The sequence below is a fragment of the Crinia signifera genome, chromosome 12 (assembly GCF_055691185.1).
Source record: "Crinia signifera chromosome 12, ASM5569118v1, whole genome shotgun sequence".
NCBI classification, from domain to species: domain Eukaryota; kingdom Metazoa; phylum Chordata; class Amphibia; order Anura; family Myobatrachidae; genus Crinia; species Crinia signifera.
This window is the reverse complement of record NC_139228.1, coordinates 7809492-7827680: the sequence shown is the minus strand read 5'-3', so window position 1 is coordinate 7827680 and position 18189 is coordinate 7809492. Positions and strand designations below refer to the sequence as shown.

At 47.1% G+C, this 18189-nt stretch overlaps 1 protein-coding gene across 3 annotated transcripts in view; it reads left to right on the top strand.

Moving 5' to 3' along the window:
• The first annotated feature begins 4075 nt into the window (after positions 1-4075).
• Positions 4076-18189, top strand: part of LOC146050608 (uncharacterized) — a 22349-nt gene continuing 8235 nt past the window's right edge. For 2 of the 3 annotated variants that reach the window (XM_083167695.1, XM_083167691.1), the window contains exons 1-3: positions 14446-14667; positions 16470-16563; positions 17854-17951. In XM_083167695.1, coding sequence (XP_083023821.1) covers positions 14572-14667; positions 16470-16563; positions 17854-17951 — 288 coding nt within the window. In that variant the 5' untranslated portion in view covers positions 14446-14571. Of the gene's footprint in view, positions 4415-14445; positions 14668-16469; positions 16564-17853; positions 17952-18189 lie in introns of those variants that run through there. The other variant, XM_083167692.1, reaches the window with a different exon arrangement.

Here is an 18189-nt window from a genome sequence, read left to right as displayed (position 1 = left end):
CCAAGTCCCAGCATGCGGGGGGAGGCCTGCTGGCACTTGTAGTTCACCTGTATAAAGCAATGTTTGGTATGACTGATTTAACCCTATCAAGCCGGCGTCCACAGCCCACAGACGCCGGCGACAGCCCCGGGCCTCAGCCCAGGATGGGTGAAGCCTGGGGGGGACCGCTTCCCCAGGTACCCCGTTCAAGGCTGACCAGCCACGGTGCTCATGGTGCTGCCGGTGGACCTTATGTTAAAAGTGTCCCCCGGCTGTGGCATGACACCGTGGGCTGTTGGAGCCCGGTGCTAGTTTCAAAATACGGGGGACCTCCAGATTTTTTGTCCCCCATATTTTTGGAACCAGGACCGGTCCAAGAGTCCAGGGCTGGTTTCAGAAATACGGGGGACCCCTACGCTTATTGTTCCCCGTATTTTTTGAATCAGTACCGGCTCAATGAGACTGGGGCTGGTTATGGTCAGGAGGGGGACCTAACGCCATTTTTTCTACTTTAACACAAAATCACACATTTCCTCAAATTCACACATTTTCATGACTAAAAATCGCACTTTATCGCACTTTTTTGCCCGAATTTCGCACGTAATTAAATATGCGTATTCCAGAAAAAATAGCAATTTTGAAAAGTGCGATAAGGTGCGTTTTTGGAAAGTGATTAAAAATCGCATCCTATTACATGTCACCCAAAATGTTATATATAATACTGATGGAGCGCCCCTCATTCAGGCAGGGGATGGCGGTAGATTTGCCAGCCGCCATCCCCCGCCAGCCGTCTGAAGGGGATGCGTGCCCTTACAGTGGAGTTCCCCCCAGGTCCTCGCAGCTGGTCCCAAACATGTTCCCCAACGCATTGTCCCACCTCCCCGCTCCAACCCCCTCCCCCTGCCCATCTCCCTGAAGCGGAGATGGGCAGGGTTCCTGTCCTCCGCCGACGGGAAACTGGGATGCCGGTGCGTGTGGGACACTAGTGCGTCCCAGACAAATGTAGCGTCCGCTCACCAGTGGGGGTGGTCTGGCGAGCTCTGGTGCTGGATGAGTGGCGCTACATCAGTACATAGCCCATTACCACTCACTGCCACCACTCTGCCAGGAATCTGTTGTGGAATCCAATGTGCTGGATTATTGGAGCCGGGTACCTCTATACCCTATTATAGATCTGTTATACTGTACCTGAGCAGGTGACCCCAACATCCCACTTCTTTGTATCTGTCGGGTTGGATATAGCAGTAGAACAATCCTGTAGTGAGGCCTCATTCCCCTGACAGGTTACTGTATACCATATTATAGAGCTGTTATGCGTTGGTGCCCTAGTGGGAAATACACCCTCTGCATCACCGCAGAGTAACTGTCTGCATACAACCTGGGCATCAGTTATGGTCCAATCATCATCCAGGACTCTACCCCAGGTGTCATTTCTCAGAGCCTCCACTCTCCCAACATAGCGACTTCCTCCATCCATCAGACGCAAGGTCTTATCACCACCTATGGGCAAGGCAAGACCACGGAATAATGTGCAGTTAGACTGAATACTACTAGACACATAACATTATATTAAGAAAAACATAAAATGACAATGTTCAAAGGTGCAAACAAGCCTATGCTGCCTTACCATAACAAAGGACCACCAAAATCCTAAAATTGCTACAATGTAGAAAACAGGATTTTGGTTCTTACCGTTAAATCTATATTTCCAATTCAACAGGAGGAACCGGAATATACTTTACAGTGGGTAGAGATGTATAGTAACTGGGAGCTGGCACTTAACATTTTTCATTAGTGTCGACTCCTCCCCCCTCTATACCTCTCCCCAAGCCAGTCTTCGTAAACCAAACCTGAGGAGAGACCAAACAAACAGAACACACAAGAGGTGTAAAAGAGAAAAACAGATACGGAAACTGAACAGTAACCACCAGAAAAACAGCATTGGGTGGTCTTCTGTGGAATCAGAGAAATGGTTTTAACAGTAAGTACCACAATCCTGTTTTCTTCTTCATCCAGCAGGGGACACTGAAATAGACTCCAGGGAGGATGTCCCTGAGCTCCCATTCCAGGTGCGAGGTGATGAGAACCGGGTCCAAACTGAGAATCGGAGGCTGGTAAAGTGTAAAATCTGTAAAAGCGTATAAAGGTATGTCGTCGGCTCGACCACGTAGCCGCTCTGCAAAGCTGGGTCAAGGAAACCCCACGGGCAGCTGCGCAAGAGGGACTGACTAAACTTACAGAATGCACCATAATATGCTCCGGAGGTGCCGAGAAGAGGCCAGATATGCCTGATAAATTGTGAAGACAGATTTTCTCCATGAAGCAGTCCTGTCCACATAGATTCTGAGCACTCTGACCACATCCAGAAACCTAGATGAAGGAGAAGCACCAAAAAGAACCGGCACTGAGAGGTTGCTTCATGTGAAAACCCACAAGTAACTTTAGGATGGAAGGACATGTCTGCACGTCCGGCAACAAAGCAAATTTGTCAAAATAAACCCACAATGCAGAGATCTGTACTTTCAAGGAGCCAAGGCACAGACCAGCAGACAAGCCTTTCTGGAGAAAAGTCCAGACGTCTTGAACTTGAGAGGAGATACACTACGCCATTCACACAAAGAGACGGGGGCCTGACCGATGTGGTTATAGTGCTTCAAAGTAACCTCCTTGCAAGCTCTAACCATGGTAGGAATGGAATTCCCTTTCAGGCCCATTCAACAACCACACCTTCAAACGTAGACAAATAAAAAGACCTTGTTGTAATAGATCTTCCCACAGTGGAAGAGGCCATGGCTCGTCCACAAGAAGCCTCTGGATATCCCAGTACCAATCCCTGCAAGGCCAATCTGGAGCCAACAAGAGAACCATGACCCTATGCCTTGTAGAAGAGGTGGAAGAGCAATTGGCAGAAACAGGTAGATGAACTGAAAACTCCAGTTAGTCACCGGTGCGTCCACTGCCACAACCGCCGGATCTCTTGTTTGTGAACAATATGGTTGCAATTGGTGAATGTGTGGAGATGCCATGAGGTGTACTTGTAGAAGGCCCCACCTCTGAGTTAGGTAGTCAGCCTCCCCAATTGTCCACACCCGGGATGAATATTACCAGAGAGTCAACGTGTTCATCCACCCAAATCTGGATCTGGCTCACCTCCCGCATAGCTGTATTGCTCTTTGTGCCTCCCTGACTATTTATATATGCCACAGCCGTGGTAATGACCAACTGAACCCTGAAGGTGCAACCCCACAGCAGCAGGTGTGAGCCAGTTAAAGAGCATAAAACACCATCCGCAGCTGTAAGATGTTTATCGGTTATCTGGCCTCCTGCTGTATCCAGTGACCATAAAAGTGGGATTATTATTATTATCGTTTATTTATATGGTGCCACAAGGTTTCCGCAGCGCCTAACAATACATAAATGACCAAAAAACAAATAACGAATGACAGTACAAGACAGTTCAGGACAGGAACATGGTAAATAAGGATAGTTACATCAGGGGACAGGACACTGAAGCAATTATCAATGTGGCAGAGACGTATATATTCTAAGAAAGGCACATGAGGAGAGAGGGCCCTGCTCGTGAGAGCTTACATTCTAAAGGGAAGGGTAAGACAGACCGGAGTGACAGAATTGGTTTGAAATCCCAGCATTCGGAATCCCGACCGCCGAAATCCCGACAAGGGGGGCGGCATTGATCCCCCCCCCCCCCCCATTGCGGGTTTGCTTTATGGGTGTTGTGGACACCCACAGAGGGATAAAGTGCCAGCATTTCGGAGGTCGGGATTTCGACCGCCGGGATTTCAACTGCATCCCAGAGTGACACATAAAGGGCAGCAGTGAGCATGGACAGTTAGGATGAAAGATGGTTGGATTTTATGTGGGAGGGTGGGAAGATGATCAGTTCAGTCCTAGACATTTTAAGTCATGGGTCCTCAAACTGCGGCCCTCCAGACGTTGTGAAACTACAAATCCCAGCATGCCTTGCTGCAGTTTTGCTATAAGGGAGTGTTAAAACTGTGGCAAGGCATGCTGGGATTTGTAGTTTCACAACATCTGGAGGGCCGCAGTTTGAGGACCCATGTTTTAAGTCTAAAAAAGCACTGAATCATCCAAGAATAGATAGAAGAGAGACAGTTGGAAATGACTGAGGATAGATGGAGAGAGATCAGGAAAGGAGAGTTAGAGTGTAGAATCACCATCATAAAAGTGAAGGCTGGTTATGTCAGGAGCAGCATTAAAGCAGGATTACACAGCACTAATACAGTGATCCAGTGAGCGCGTGACACCCAGGAGCCATCCCCCTGTGTCAGGAGGATGTAGCAGGACCCAGAGCCCCATCATGGTGCCTCCACCTCATTCCTTGATACAGGAGGGAGACCGTGACCAGAAGATCCTGGAACTGACCAATGAGATCATTCAGCTGGTGACAGGAGAGGTGACTGCTGAGAAGACGACATTATACGGTAACACCGTGGATGTGACCGGAGAGGTGACTGCTGGGAATGGGACATTATACAGTAACACTGGGGAGGGGTCTGTATAGTGATATATAATAATGTATAATCCCCCGGCACACGCTGCGTATGTGATATTATTATATAGGGGAGGGGTCTATATAGTGATATATAATGAGGGATAATCCCCCGGCACACGCTGTGTATGTGATATTATTATATAGGGGAGGGGTCTATATAGTGATATATAATGAGGGATAATCCCCCCGGCACACGCTGCGTATGTGATATTATTATATAGGGGAGGGGTCTATATAGTGATATATAATGAGGGATAATCCCCCGGCACACGCTGTGTATGTGATATTATTATATAGGGGAGGCGTCTGTATAGTGATATATAATGAGGGATAATCCCCCGGCACACGCTGCGTATGTGATATTATTATATAGGGGAGGGGTCTGTATAGTGATATATAATGAGGGATAATCCCCCGGCACACGCTGCGTATGTGATATTATTATATAGGGGAGGCGTCTGTATAGTGATATATAATGAGGGATAATCCCCCGGCACACGCTGCGTATGTGATATTATATAGGGGAGGGGTCTGTATAGTGATATATAATGAGGGATAATCCCCCGGCACACGCTGCGTATGTGATATTATTATATAGGGGAGGGGTCTGTATAGTGATATATAATGAGGGATAATCCCCCGGCACACGCTGCGTATGTGATATTATAATATAGGGGAGGGGTCTGTATAGTGATATATAATGAGGGATAATCCCCCGGCACACGCTGCGTATGTGATATTATTATATAGGGGAGGGGTCTGTATAGTGCTATATAATGAGGGATAATCCCCCGGCACACGCTGCGTATGTGATATTATTATATAGGGGAGGGGTCTGTATAGTGATATATAATGAGGGATAATCCCCCGGCACACGCTGCGTATGTGATATTATTATATAGGGGAGGGTCTGTATAGTGATATATAATGAGGGATAATCCCCCGGCACACGCTGCGTATGTGATATTATATAGGGGTGGGGTCTGTATAGTGATATATAATGAGGGATAATCTCCCGACACACGCTGCCTATGTGATATTATTATATAGGGGAGGGGTCTGTATAGTGATATATAATGAGGGATAATCTCCCGACACACGCTGCCTATGTGATATTATTATATAGGGGAGGGGTCTGTATAGTGATATATAATGAGGGATAATCCCCCGGCACACGCTGCGTATGTGATATTATTATATAGGGGAGGGTCTGTATAGTGATATATAATGAGGGATAATCCCCCGACACACGCTGCGTATGAGATATTATTATATAGGGGAGGGGTCTGTATAGTGATATATAATGAGGGATAATCCCCCGGCACACGCTGCGTATGTGATATTATTATATAGGGGAGGGGTCTGTATAGTGATATATAATGAGGGATAATCCCCCGGCACACGCTGCGTATGTGATATTATTATATAGGGGAGGGTCTGTATAGTGATATATAATGAGGGATAATCCCCCGACACACGCTGCGTATGTGATATTATTATATAGGGGAGGGGTCTGTATAGTGATATATAATGGGGGATAATCCCCCGGCACACGCTGCGTATGTGATATTATTTAATAGGGGAGGGGTCTGTATAGTGATATATAATGAGGGATAATCCCCCGGCACACGCTGCGTATGTGATATTATTATATAGGGGAGGGGTCTGTATAGTGATATATAATGAGGGGTAATCCCCCGGCACACGCTGCATATGTGATATTATCATATAGGGGAGGGGTCTGTATAGTGATATATAATGAGGGATAATCCCCCGTCACACGCTGCGTATGTGATATTATTATATAGGGGAGGGGTCTGTATAGTGATATATAATGAGGGATAATCCCCCAGCACACGCTGCGTATGTGATATTATATAAGGGTGGGGTCTGTATAGTGATATATAATGAGGGATAATCCCCCAGCACACTCTGCGTATGTGAAATTATTATATAGGGGAGGGGTCTGTATAGTGATATATAATGAGGGATAATCCCCGGAACACGCTGCGTATGTGATATTATATAAGGGTGGAGTCTGTATATTGATATATACTGAGGGATAATCCCCCGGCACACATTGCGTATGTGATATTATTATATAGGGGAGGGGTCTGTATAGTGATATATAATGATGGATAATCCCCCAGCACATGCAGCGTATGTGATATTATTATATAGGGGAGGGGTCTGTATAGTGATATATAATGAGGAATAATCCCCCGGCACACGCTGCGTATGTGATATTATTATATAGGGGAGGGGTCTGTATAGTGATATATAATGAGGGATAATCCCCCGGCACATGCTGCGTATGTGATATTATATAGGGGAGGGGTCTGTATAGTGATATATAATGAGGGATAATCCCCCGGCACACGCTGCGTATGTGATATTATATAGGGGAGGGGTCTGTATCGTGATATATAATGAGGGATAATCCCCCAGCACACGCTGCGTATGTGATATTATTATATAGGGGAGTGGTCTGTATAGTGATATATAATGAGGGATAATCCCCCCGGCACACGCTGCGTATGTGATATTATTATATAGGGGAGGGGTCTGTATAGTGATATATAATGAGGGATAATCCCCCGGCACACGCTGTGTATGTGATATTATTATATAGGGGAGGGGTCTGTATAGTGATGTATAATGAGGGATAATCCCCCAGCACAGGCTGCGTATATGATATTATTATATAGGGGAGGGGTCTGTATAGTGATATATAATGAGGGATAATCCCCCGGCACACGCTGCGTATGTGATATTATTATATAGGGGAGGGGTCTGTGTAGTGATATATAATGAGGGAGAATCCCACGGCACACGCTGCGTATTAGATATTATTATATAGGGGAGGGGTCTGTATAGTGATATATAATGAGGGATAATCTCCCGACACACGCTGCGTATGTGATATTATATAGGGGAGGGGTCTGTATAGTGATATATAATGAGGGATTATCCCCCAGCACATGCTGCGTATGTGATATTATATAGGGGAGGGGTCTGTATAGTGATATATAATGAGGGATTATCCCCCAGCACATGCTGCGTATGTGATATTATTATATAGAGGAGGGGTCTGTATAGTGATATATAATGAGGGATTATCCCCCAGCACATGCTGCGTATGTGATATTATATAGGGGTGGGGTCTGTATAGTGATATATAATGAGGGATAATCCCCCGGCACATGCTGCGTATGTGATATTATATAGGGGAGGGGTCTGTATAGTGATATATAATGAGGGATAATCCCCCGGCACAGACTGCGTATGTGATATTATTTAATAGGGGAGGGGTCTGTATAGTGATATATAATGAGGGATAATCCCCCGGCACATGCTGCGTATGTGATATTATATAGGGGAGGGGTCTGTATAGTGATATATAATGAGGGATAATCCCCCAGCACACGCTGCGTATGTGATATTATTATATAGGGGAGTGGTCTGTATAGTGATATATAATGAGGGATAATCCCCCCGGCACACGCTGCGTATGTGATATTATTATATAGGGGAGGGGTCTGTATAGTGATATATAATGAGGGATAATCCCCCGGCACACGCTGTGTATGTGATATTATTATATAGGGGAGGGGTCTGTATAGTGATGTATAATGAGGGATAATCCCCCAGCACAGGCTGCGTATATGATATTATTATATAGGGGAGGGGTCTGTATAGTGATATATAATGAGGGATAATCCCCCGGCACACGCTGCGTATGTGATATTATTATATAGGGGAGGGGTCTGTGTAGTGATATATAATGAGGGAGAATCCCACGGCACACGCTGCGTATTAGATATTATTATATAGGGGAGGGGTCTGTATAGTGATATATAATGAGGGATAATCTCCCGACACACGCTGCGTATGTGATATTATATAGGGGAGGGGTCTGTATAGTGATATATAATGAGGGATTATCCCCCAGCACATGCTGCGTATGTGATATTATATAGGGGTGGGGTCTGTATAGTGATATATAATGAGGGATTATCCCCCAGCACATGCTGCGTATGTGATATTATATAGGGGTGGGGTCTGTATAGTGATATATAATGAGGGATAATCCCCCAGCACACGCTGCGTATGTGATATTATTATATAGGGGAGTGGTCTGTATAGTGATATATAATGAGGGATAATCCCCCCGGCACACGCTGCGTATGTGATATTATTATATAGGGGAGGGGTCTGTATAGTGATATATAATGAGGGATAATCCCCCGGCACACGCTGTGTATGTGATATTATTATATAGGGGAGGGGTCTGTATAGTGATGTATAATGAGGGATAATCCCCCAGCACAGGCTGCGTATATGATATTATTATATAGGGGAGGGGTCTGTATAGTGATATATAATGAGGGATAATCCCCCGGCACACGCTGCGTATGTGATATTATTATATAGGGGAGGGGTCTGTGTAGTGATATATAATGAGGGAGAATCCCACGGCACACGCTGCGTATTAGATATTATTATATAGGGGAGGGGTCTGTATAGTGATATATAATGAGGGATAATCTCCCGACACACGCTGCGTATGTGATATTATATAGGGGAGGGGTCTGTATAGTGATATATAATGAGGGATTATCCCCCAGCACATGCTGCGTATGTGATATTATATAGGGGTGGGGTCTGTATAGTGATATATAATGAGGGATTATCCCCCAGCACATGCTGCGTATGTGATATTATATAGGGGTGGGGTCTGTATAGTGATATATAATGAGGGATAATCCCCCGGCACACGCTACGTATGTGATATTATATAGGGGAGGGGTCTGTATAGTGATATATAATGAGGGATAATCCCCCGGCACAGACTGCGTATGTGATATTATTTAATAGGGGAGGGGTCTGTATAGTGATATATAATGAGGGATAATCCCCCGGCACATGCTGCGTATGTGATATTATATAGGGGAGGTGTCTGTATAGTGATATATAATGAGGGATAATCCCCCGGCACACGCTGCGTATGTGATATTATATAGGGGAGGGGTCTGTATAGTGATATATAATGAGGGATAATCCCCCAGCACACGCTGCGTATGTGATATTATTATATAGGGGAGTGGTCTGTATAGTGATATATAATGAGGGATAATCCCCCCGGCACACGCTGCGTATGTGATATTATTATATAGGGGAGGGGTCTGTATAGTGATATATAATGAGGGATAATCCCCCGGCACACGCTGCGTATGTGATATTATTATATAGGGGAGGGGTCTGTATAGTGATATATAATGAGGAATAATCCCCCGGCACACGCTGCGTATGTGATATTATTATATAGGGGAGGGGTCTGTATAGTGATATATAATGAGGGATAGTCCCCGGCACATGCTGCGTATGTGATATCATATAAGGGAGGGGTCTGTATAGTGATATATAATGAGGGATAATCTCCCGACACACGCTGCGTATGTGATATTATTATATAGGGGAGGGGTCTGTATAGTGATATATAATGAGGGATAATCCCCCGGCACATGCTGCGTATGTGATATTATATAGGGGAGGGGTCTGTATAGTGATATATAATGAGGGATAATCCCCCGGCACACGCTGCGTATGTGATATTATATAGGGGAGGGGTCTGTATAGTGATATATAATGAGGGATAATCCCCCAGCACACGCTGCGTATGTGATATTATTATATAGGGGAGTGGTCTGTATAGTGATATATAATGAGGGATAATCCCCCCCGCCACACGCTGCGTATGTGATATTATTATATAGGGGAGGGGTCTGTATAGTGATATATAATGAGGGATAATCCCCCGGCACACGCTGTGTATGTGATATTATTATATAGGGGAGGGGTCTGTATAGTGATGTATAATGAGGGATAATCCCCCAGCACAGGCTGCGTATATGATATTATTATATAGGGGAGGGGTCTGTATAGTGATATATAATGAGGGATAATCCCCCGGCACACGCTGCGTATGTGATATTATTATATAGGGGAGGGGTCTGTGTAGTGATATATAATGAGGGAGAATCCCACGGCACACGCTGCGTATTAGATATTATTATATAGGGGAGGGGTCTGTATAGTGATATATAATGAGGGATAATCCCCCGGCACACGCTGCGTATGTGATATCATATAAGTGAGGGGTCTGTATAGTGATATATAATGAGGGATAATCTCCCGACACACGCTGCGTATGTGATATTATATAGGGGAGGGGTCTGTATAGTGATATATAATGAGGGATAATCCCCCAGCACATGCTGCGTATGTAATATTATATAGGGGTGGGGTCTGTATAGTGATATATAATGAGGGATAATCCCCCGGCACACGCTGCGTATGTGATATTATATAGGGGAGGGGTCTGTATAGTAATATATAATGAGGGATAATCCCCCGGCACAGACTGCGTATGTCATATTATTATATAGGGGAGGGGTCTGTATAGTGATATATAATGAGGTATAATCCCCCGGCACACGCTGCGTATGTGATATTATTAAATAGAGGAGGGGTCTGTATAGTGATATATAATGAGGGATAATCCCCCGGCACACGCTGCGTATGTGATATTATTATATAGGGGAGGGGTCTGTATAGTGATATATAATGAGAGATAATCCCCTGGCACACGCTGCGTAAGTGATATTATTATAAAGGGGATGGGTCTGTATAGTGATATATAATGAGGGATAATACCCTGGCACACGCTGCGTAAGTGATATTATTATAAAGGGGATGGGTCTGTATAGTGATATATAATGAGGGATAATCCCCCGGCACACGCTGCGTATGTGATATTATTATATAGGGGAGGAGTCTGTATAGTGATATATAATGAGAGATAATCCCCCGACACACGCTGCATATGTGATATTATTATATAGGGGAGGGGTCTGTATAGTGATATATAATGAGGGATAATCCCCCGGCACACGCTGCGTATGTGATATTATTATATAGGGGAGGGGTCTGTATAGTGATATATAATGAGGGATAATACCCCGGCACACGCTGCGTATGTGATATTATTATATAGGGGATGGGTCTGTGTAGTGATATATAATTAGGATAATCCCCCGGCACACGCTGCGTATGTGATATTATATAGAGGAGGGGTCTGTATAGTGATATATAATGAGGGATAATACCCCGGCACACGCTGCGTATGTGATATTATTATATAGGGGATGGGTCTGTGTAGTGATATATAATGAGGATAATCCCCCGGCACACGCTGCGTATGTGATATTATATAGAGGAGGGGTCTGTATAGTGATATATAATGAGGGATAATACCCCGGCACACGCTGCGTAAGTGATATTATTTTAAAGGGGATGGGTCTGTGTAGTGATATATAATGAGGGATAATCCCCCGGCACACGCTGCGTAAGTGATATTATTATATAGGGGATGGGTCTGTGTAGTGATATATAATGAGGTATAATCCCCCGGCACACGCTGCGTAAGTGATATTATTATATAGGGGAGGGGTCTGTGTAGTGATATATAATGAGGGATAATACCCCGGCACACGCTGCGTATGTGATATTATTATATAGGGGATGGGTCTGTGTAGTGATATATAATGAGGATAATCCCCCGGCACACGCTGCGTATGTGATATTATATAGAGGAGGGGTCTGTATAGTGATATATAATGAGGGATAATACCCCGGCACACGCTGCGTAAGTGATATTATTTTAAAGGGGATGGGTCTGTGTAGTGATATATAATGAGGGATAATCCCCCGGCACACGCTGCGTAAGTGATATTATTATATAGGGGTGGGGTCTGTATAGTGATATACAATGAGGGATAATCCCCGGCACACGCTGCGTATGTGATATTATTATATTGGGGAGGGGTCTGTATAGTGATATATAATGAGGGATAATCCCCCGACACACGCTGCGTATGTGATATTATTATATTGGGGAGGGGTCTGTATAGTGATATATAATGAGGGATAATCCCCCGGCACACGCTGCGTAAGTGATATTATTATAAAGGGGAGGGGTCTGTATAGTGATATATAAGGAGGTATAATCCCCCGGCACATGCTGTGTATGTGATATTTTTATATAGGGGAGGGGTCTGTGTAGTGATATATAATTAGGGATAATACCCCGGCACACGCTGCGTATGTGATATTATTATAAAGGGGAGGGGTCTGTATAGTGATATATAATGAGGGATAATCCCCCCGGCACACGCTGCGTATGTGATATTATTATATAGGGGAGGGGTCTGTATAGTGATATATAATGAGGGATAATACCCCGGCACACGCTGCGTATGTGATATTATTATAAAGGGGATGGGTCTTTGTAGTGATACACTGTATAATGAGGGATAATCCCCCCGGCACATGCTGCGTATGTGATATTATTATATAGGGGAGGGGTCTGTATAGTGATATATAATGAGGGATAATACCCCGGCACACGCTGCGTATGTGATATTATTATAAAGGGGAGGGGTCTGTATAGTGATATATAATGAGGGATAATCCCCGGCACACACTGCGTATGTGATATTATTATATAGGGGAGGGGTCTGTATAGTGATATATAATGAGGGATAATACCCCGGCACACGCTGCGTATGTGATATTATTATAAAGGGGATGGGTCTGTGTAGTGATATATAATGAGGGATAATACCCGGCACACGCTGCGTATGTGATATTATTATATAGGGGTGGGGTCTGTATAGTGATATATAATGAGGGATAATCCCCGGCACACGCTGCGTATGTGATATTATTATATAGGGGAGGGGTCTGTATAGTGATATATAATGAGGGATAATCCCCCGGCACACGCTGCGTATGTGATATTATATAGGGGAGGGGTCTGTATAGTGATATATAATGAGGGATAATCCCCCGGTACACGCTGCGTATGTGATATTATTATATAGGGGAGGGGTCTGTTTAGTGATATATAATGAGGGATAATCCCCCGGCACACGCTGCGTATGTGATATTATATAGGGGAGGGGTCTGTATAGTGATATATAATGAGGGATAATCCCCCGGCACACGCTGTGTATGTGATATTATATAGGGGAGGGGTCTGTATAGTGATATATAATGAGGGATAATCCCCCGGCACACGCTGCGTATGTGATATTATTACATAGGGGAGGGGTCTGTATAGTGATATATAATGAGGAATAATACCCCGGCACACGCTGCGTATGTGATATTATTATATAGGGGAGGGGTCTGTATAGTGATATATAATGAGGGATAATCCCCCGGCACACGCTGCGTATGCGATATTATTATATAGGGGAGGGGTCTGTATAGTGATATATAATGAGGGATAATCCCCCGACACACGCTACGTATGTGATATTATTATATAGGGGAGGGGTCTGTATAGTGATATATATTGAGGGATAATCCCCCGGCACATACTGCGTATGTGATATTATTATATAGGGGAGGGGTCTGTATAGTGATATATAATGAGGGATAATCCCCCAGCACACGCTGCATATGTGATATTATTATATAGGGGAGGGGTCTGTATAGTGATATATAATGAGGGATAATCCCCCGGCACACGCTGCGTATGTGATATTATTATATAGGGGAGGGGTCTGTATAGTGATATATAATGAGGGATAATCCCCCGGCACACGCTGCGTATGTGATATTATTATATAGGGGAGGGGTCTGTATAGTGATATATAATGAGGGATAATCCCCCGGCACACGCTGCGTATGTGATATTATTATATAGGGGAGGGGTCTGTGTAGTGATATATAATGAGGTATAATCCCCCGGCACACGCTGCGTATGTTATATATAGGGGAGAGGTCTGTATAGTGATATATATGTTGGACCCACTGGTTATGTCAGGAGCAGCAGTAGAGCAACTACATGGAGCCTCATTTACTTGTATATTGCTGTCTATCCCAATACACAGGATTACACAGCACTGATACAGAGATCTAGTGAGCGTGTGACACCCAGGAGCCATCCCAATGTGTTGGGAGGAAGGAGCAGGACCCAGAGCCCCATCATGGTGCCTCCACCTCACACCGTGATACAGGAGCGAGACACTGACCAGAAGATCCTGGAACTGACCAATGAGATCATTCAACTGGTGACAGGAGAGGTGACTGCTGGGAAGGGGACGTTATACAGTAACAGCGGGGATGTGATAGGAGAGGTGACTGCTGGGAATGGGACGTTATACAGTAACAGGGGGGATGTGACAGGAGAGGTGACTGCTGTGAATGGGACGTTATACAGTAACACTGGGGATGTGACAGGAGAGGTGACTGCTGGGAAGGGGACGTTATACAGTAACACCAGGGATGTGACAGGAGAGGTGACTGCTGGGAAGGGGATGTTATACAGTAACACTGGGGATGTGACAGGAGAGGTGACTGCTGGGAAGGGGACGTTATACAGTAACACCGGGGGATGTAACAGGAGAGGTGACTGCTGGGAAGGGGACGTTATACAATAACACTGGGGATGTGACAGGAGAGGTGACTGCTGGGAATGGGACTTTATACAGTAACACCGGGGGATGTGACAGGAGAGGTGACTGCTGGGAAGGGGACGTTATACAATAACACTGGGGATGTGACAGGAGAGGTGACTGCTGGTAAGAGGACATTATACAGTAACAGCAGGGATGTGACAGGAGAGGTGACTGCTGGGAATGGGACGTTATACAGTAACACTGGGGATGTGACAGGAGAGGTGACTGCTGGGAAGGGGACTTTATACAGTAACACCGGGGGATGTGACAGGAGAGGTGACTGCTGGGAAGGGGACATTATACAGTAACACTGGGGATGTGACAGGAGAGGTGACTGCTGGGAAGGGGACGTAATACAGTAACACCGGGGAGTTGACAGGAGAGGTGACTGTTGGGAAGGGGACGTAATACAGTAACACTGGGGAGTTGACAGGAGAGGTGACTGCTGGGAAGGGGACGTTATGCAGTAACACCGGGGATGTGACAGAAGGGGTGACTGCTGGGAATGGGACATTATACAGTAACAGCGGGGATGTGACAGAAGGGGTGACTGCTGGGAATGGGACATTATACAGTAACACTGGGGATGTGACAGGAGAGGTGACTGCTGGGAATGGGACGTTATACAGTAACAGTGGGGATATGACAGGAGAGGTGACTGCTGTGAATGGGACTTTATACAGTAACACTGGGGATGTGACAGGAGAGGTGACTGCTGGGAAGGGGACGTTATACAGTAACACTGGGGATGTGACTGCTGGGAAGGGGACGTTATACAGTAACACCGGTGATGTGACAGGAGAGGTGACTACTGGGAATGGGACATTATACAGTAACATTGGGGATGTGACAGGAGAGGTGACTGGGGGGAAGGGGACGTTATACAGTAACACTGGGGATGTGACAGGAGAGGTGACTGGTGGGAAGGGGACGTTATACAGTAACACCGGGGGATGTGACCGGAGAGGTGACTGCTGGGAATGGGACATTATACAGTAACACTGGGGATGTGACAGGAGAGGTGACTGCTGGGAATGGGACGTTATACAGTAACACCAGGGATGTGACAGGAGAGGTGACTGCTGGGAAGGGGACGTTATACAGTAACACCGGGGATGTGACAGGAGAGGTGACTGCTGGGGAGGGGACGTTATACAGTAACACCGGAGATTTTAAAGGAAAGGTGGCTGCTGGGAAGGGGACGTTATACAGTAACACCGGGGATGTTACAGGAGAGGTGACTGCTGGGAAGGGGACGTAATACAGCAACACCGGGGAGTTGACAGGAGAGGTGACTGCTGGGAAGGGGACGTTATACAGTAACACCAAGGGATGTGACAGGAGAGGTGACTGCTGGGAAGGGGACGTTATACAGTAACACCGCGGGATGTGTCTGGCTGGTGACTGTGTCATTGTGTGTATGTCAGGTTCCTATACAGTGTCAGGAGGAGCCAGAGAATACAGAAGGACTCCGGGATCTGTATGAGAATGTGGAGATTCACTGGCCGCTCTCATCACTGGGTAAGTGGAGACAGATGTGGGGTGACCTACATACACACCGTCTGATAGTCACATATATACAACTAAGTGATTCACACCATCGTAAGGGGCTACACCCGCCCCCCACCCCCGGAGCTTCGGGTCTGGCCGAAACACCCCCCCCCTGGAGCAGCGGGTATGCTCGCCCTTCCCCAGAGCGGCGGGTCTGAACGCAAACCCCCCCCCCCCTCGTTGGAGCAGCGGGTATGCCTGCAACTTCCTGGAGCAGCGGGTATGGCCGCACCCCCCGCCCTACCCACCCCTTGCTGGATCAGCGGCGTCGGCAGACCCTCCGCTGCTTCAGGGGCAGAGTGGGTCAGTCCCGCCACATACCCACTACTGTGGCGGGTGGGTTGCGGGCAGACCCGCTGCTCTGGGAGTGGGGGAGGCGGTACAGGAAAACCCGCTGATGCAGCAGGTGGGGGGGCGTGCTCGCAGACCCGCTGCCTTGGGGGAGGGAAGGGGGCGGGCAGCGTGGTTGGCAGACCTGCGGCTTCGTGTGTGTGTGTGGGGGGGGGGGTGTCAGGGGTTTGTGCAGACCCGCTGATCCAGGGGGGAGGTCACGTGGGGGGGGGGGGGTGTCAGGGGTTTGTGCACTCAGACCCGCTTGGGGGGGTGTGTGTGTGCGGGCAGACCCGCTGCTCGTAGGGGGGGGGGGTGTGCGGGCAAACCTGCTGCTCGCGGGGGGTTTGTGCAGGCAGTCCTGCTGATCCTGGGGTTGGGGCTTTGCAGACCTTCTGATCCAGGGGGGGGGGGGGGTCCTGGCAGACCCGCTGATGGGGGGGGGGGAGGGTGCGGGCAGACCCGGCGATCTGGGCGGGGGTGGGCGGTTGTGCGCTCAGACCCGCGGGGGGAGGGGGGTCTGGATACGGGCGGGGGGATGCGTCCTGGTAGAGGTGGGGGTGCGGGCAGACCAACTGCTCGCTCTGGGGTGCGGGGAGACCCGATGCTGGTGGGGGAGGTGGGGGGGTCCTGGCAGGGGGGGGGGGGGGGCGTGCGGGCAGATCTGCTGCCTGTGGGGGAGGGGGTGTGCGGGCAGACCCGCTGCTCGCTCTGTGGTGCGGTGGGGGGGGGGGGTGCTGACAGACCTGCTCGGGGGGGCATGGTGCTGGCAGACCCGCTCGGGGGGGGGGGGGTGGGTGCAGAAACTATGTGTGTATAACGCTTTCAATCACTCTTGTAACCCCGCCCAGCGTTATACACACAGGGGATGATTGACAGATCTGGCTAAATATATAAGTGATGTCCTCAGTCACTGTGTGTCTCCTACAGATGGATCCAGCAGCAGATATACCCCAGAGAGAGATCTCCCCCATCGTCACTCACGGGATTGTACAGAGGAAGATCACAGGATCCCACAGGAGGATCAGGTAGGTGGGATTTAGGGTGTCGCCAATATACCAATAAGTAATTAATTGATCTGTAAGATGCTGTGTGCACCTGCTGTAGTGCTTCTAGCACAGGCCTGGTCTTCATATCAGTGCTGAAATACAGACCACACATTGCTACAAGTACCACAGCAGAGAGCATTGCAGGGGTTTGAATGCTTAGTATGATCACTAGCCAGTTACACACTTATGGTGGGTATGTGGGATGTAACTGTCTGTT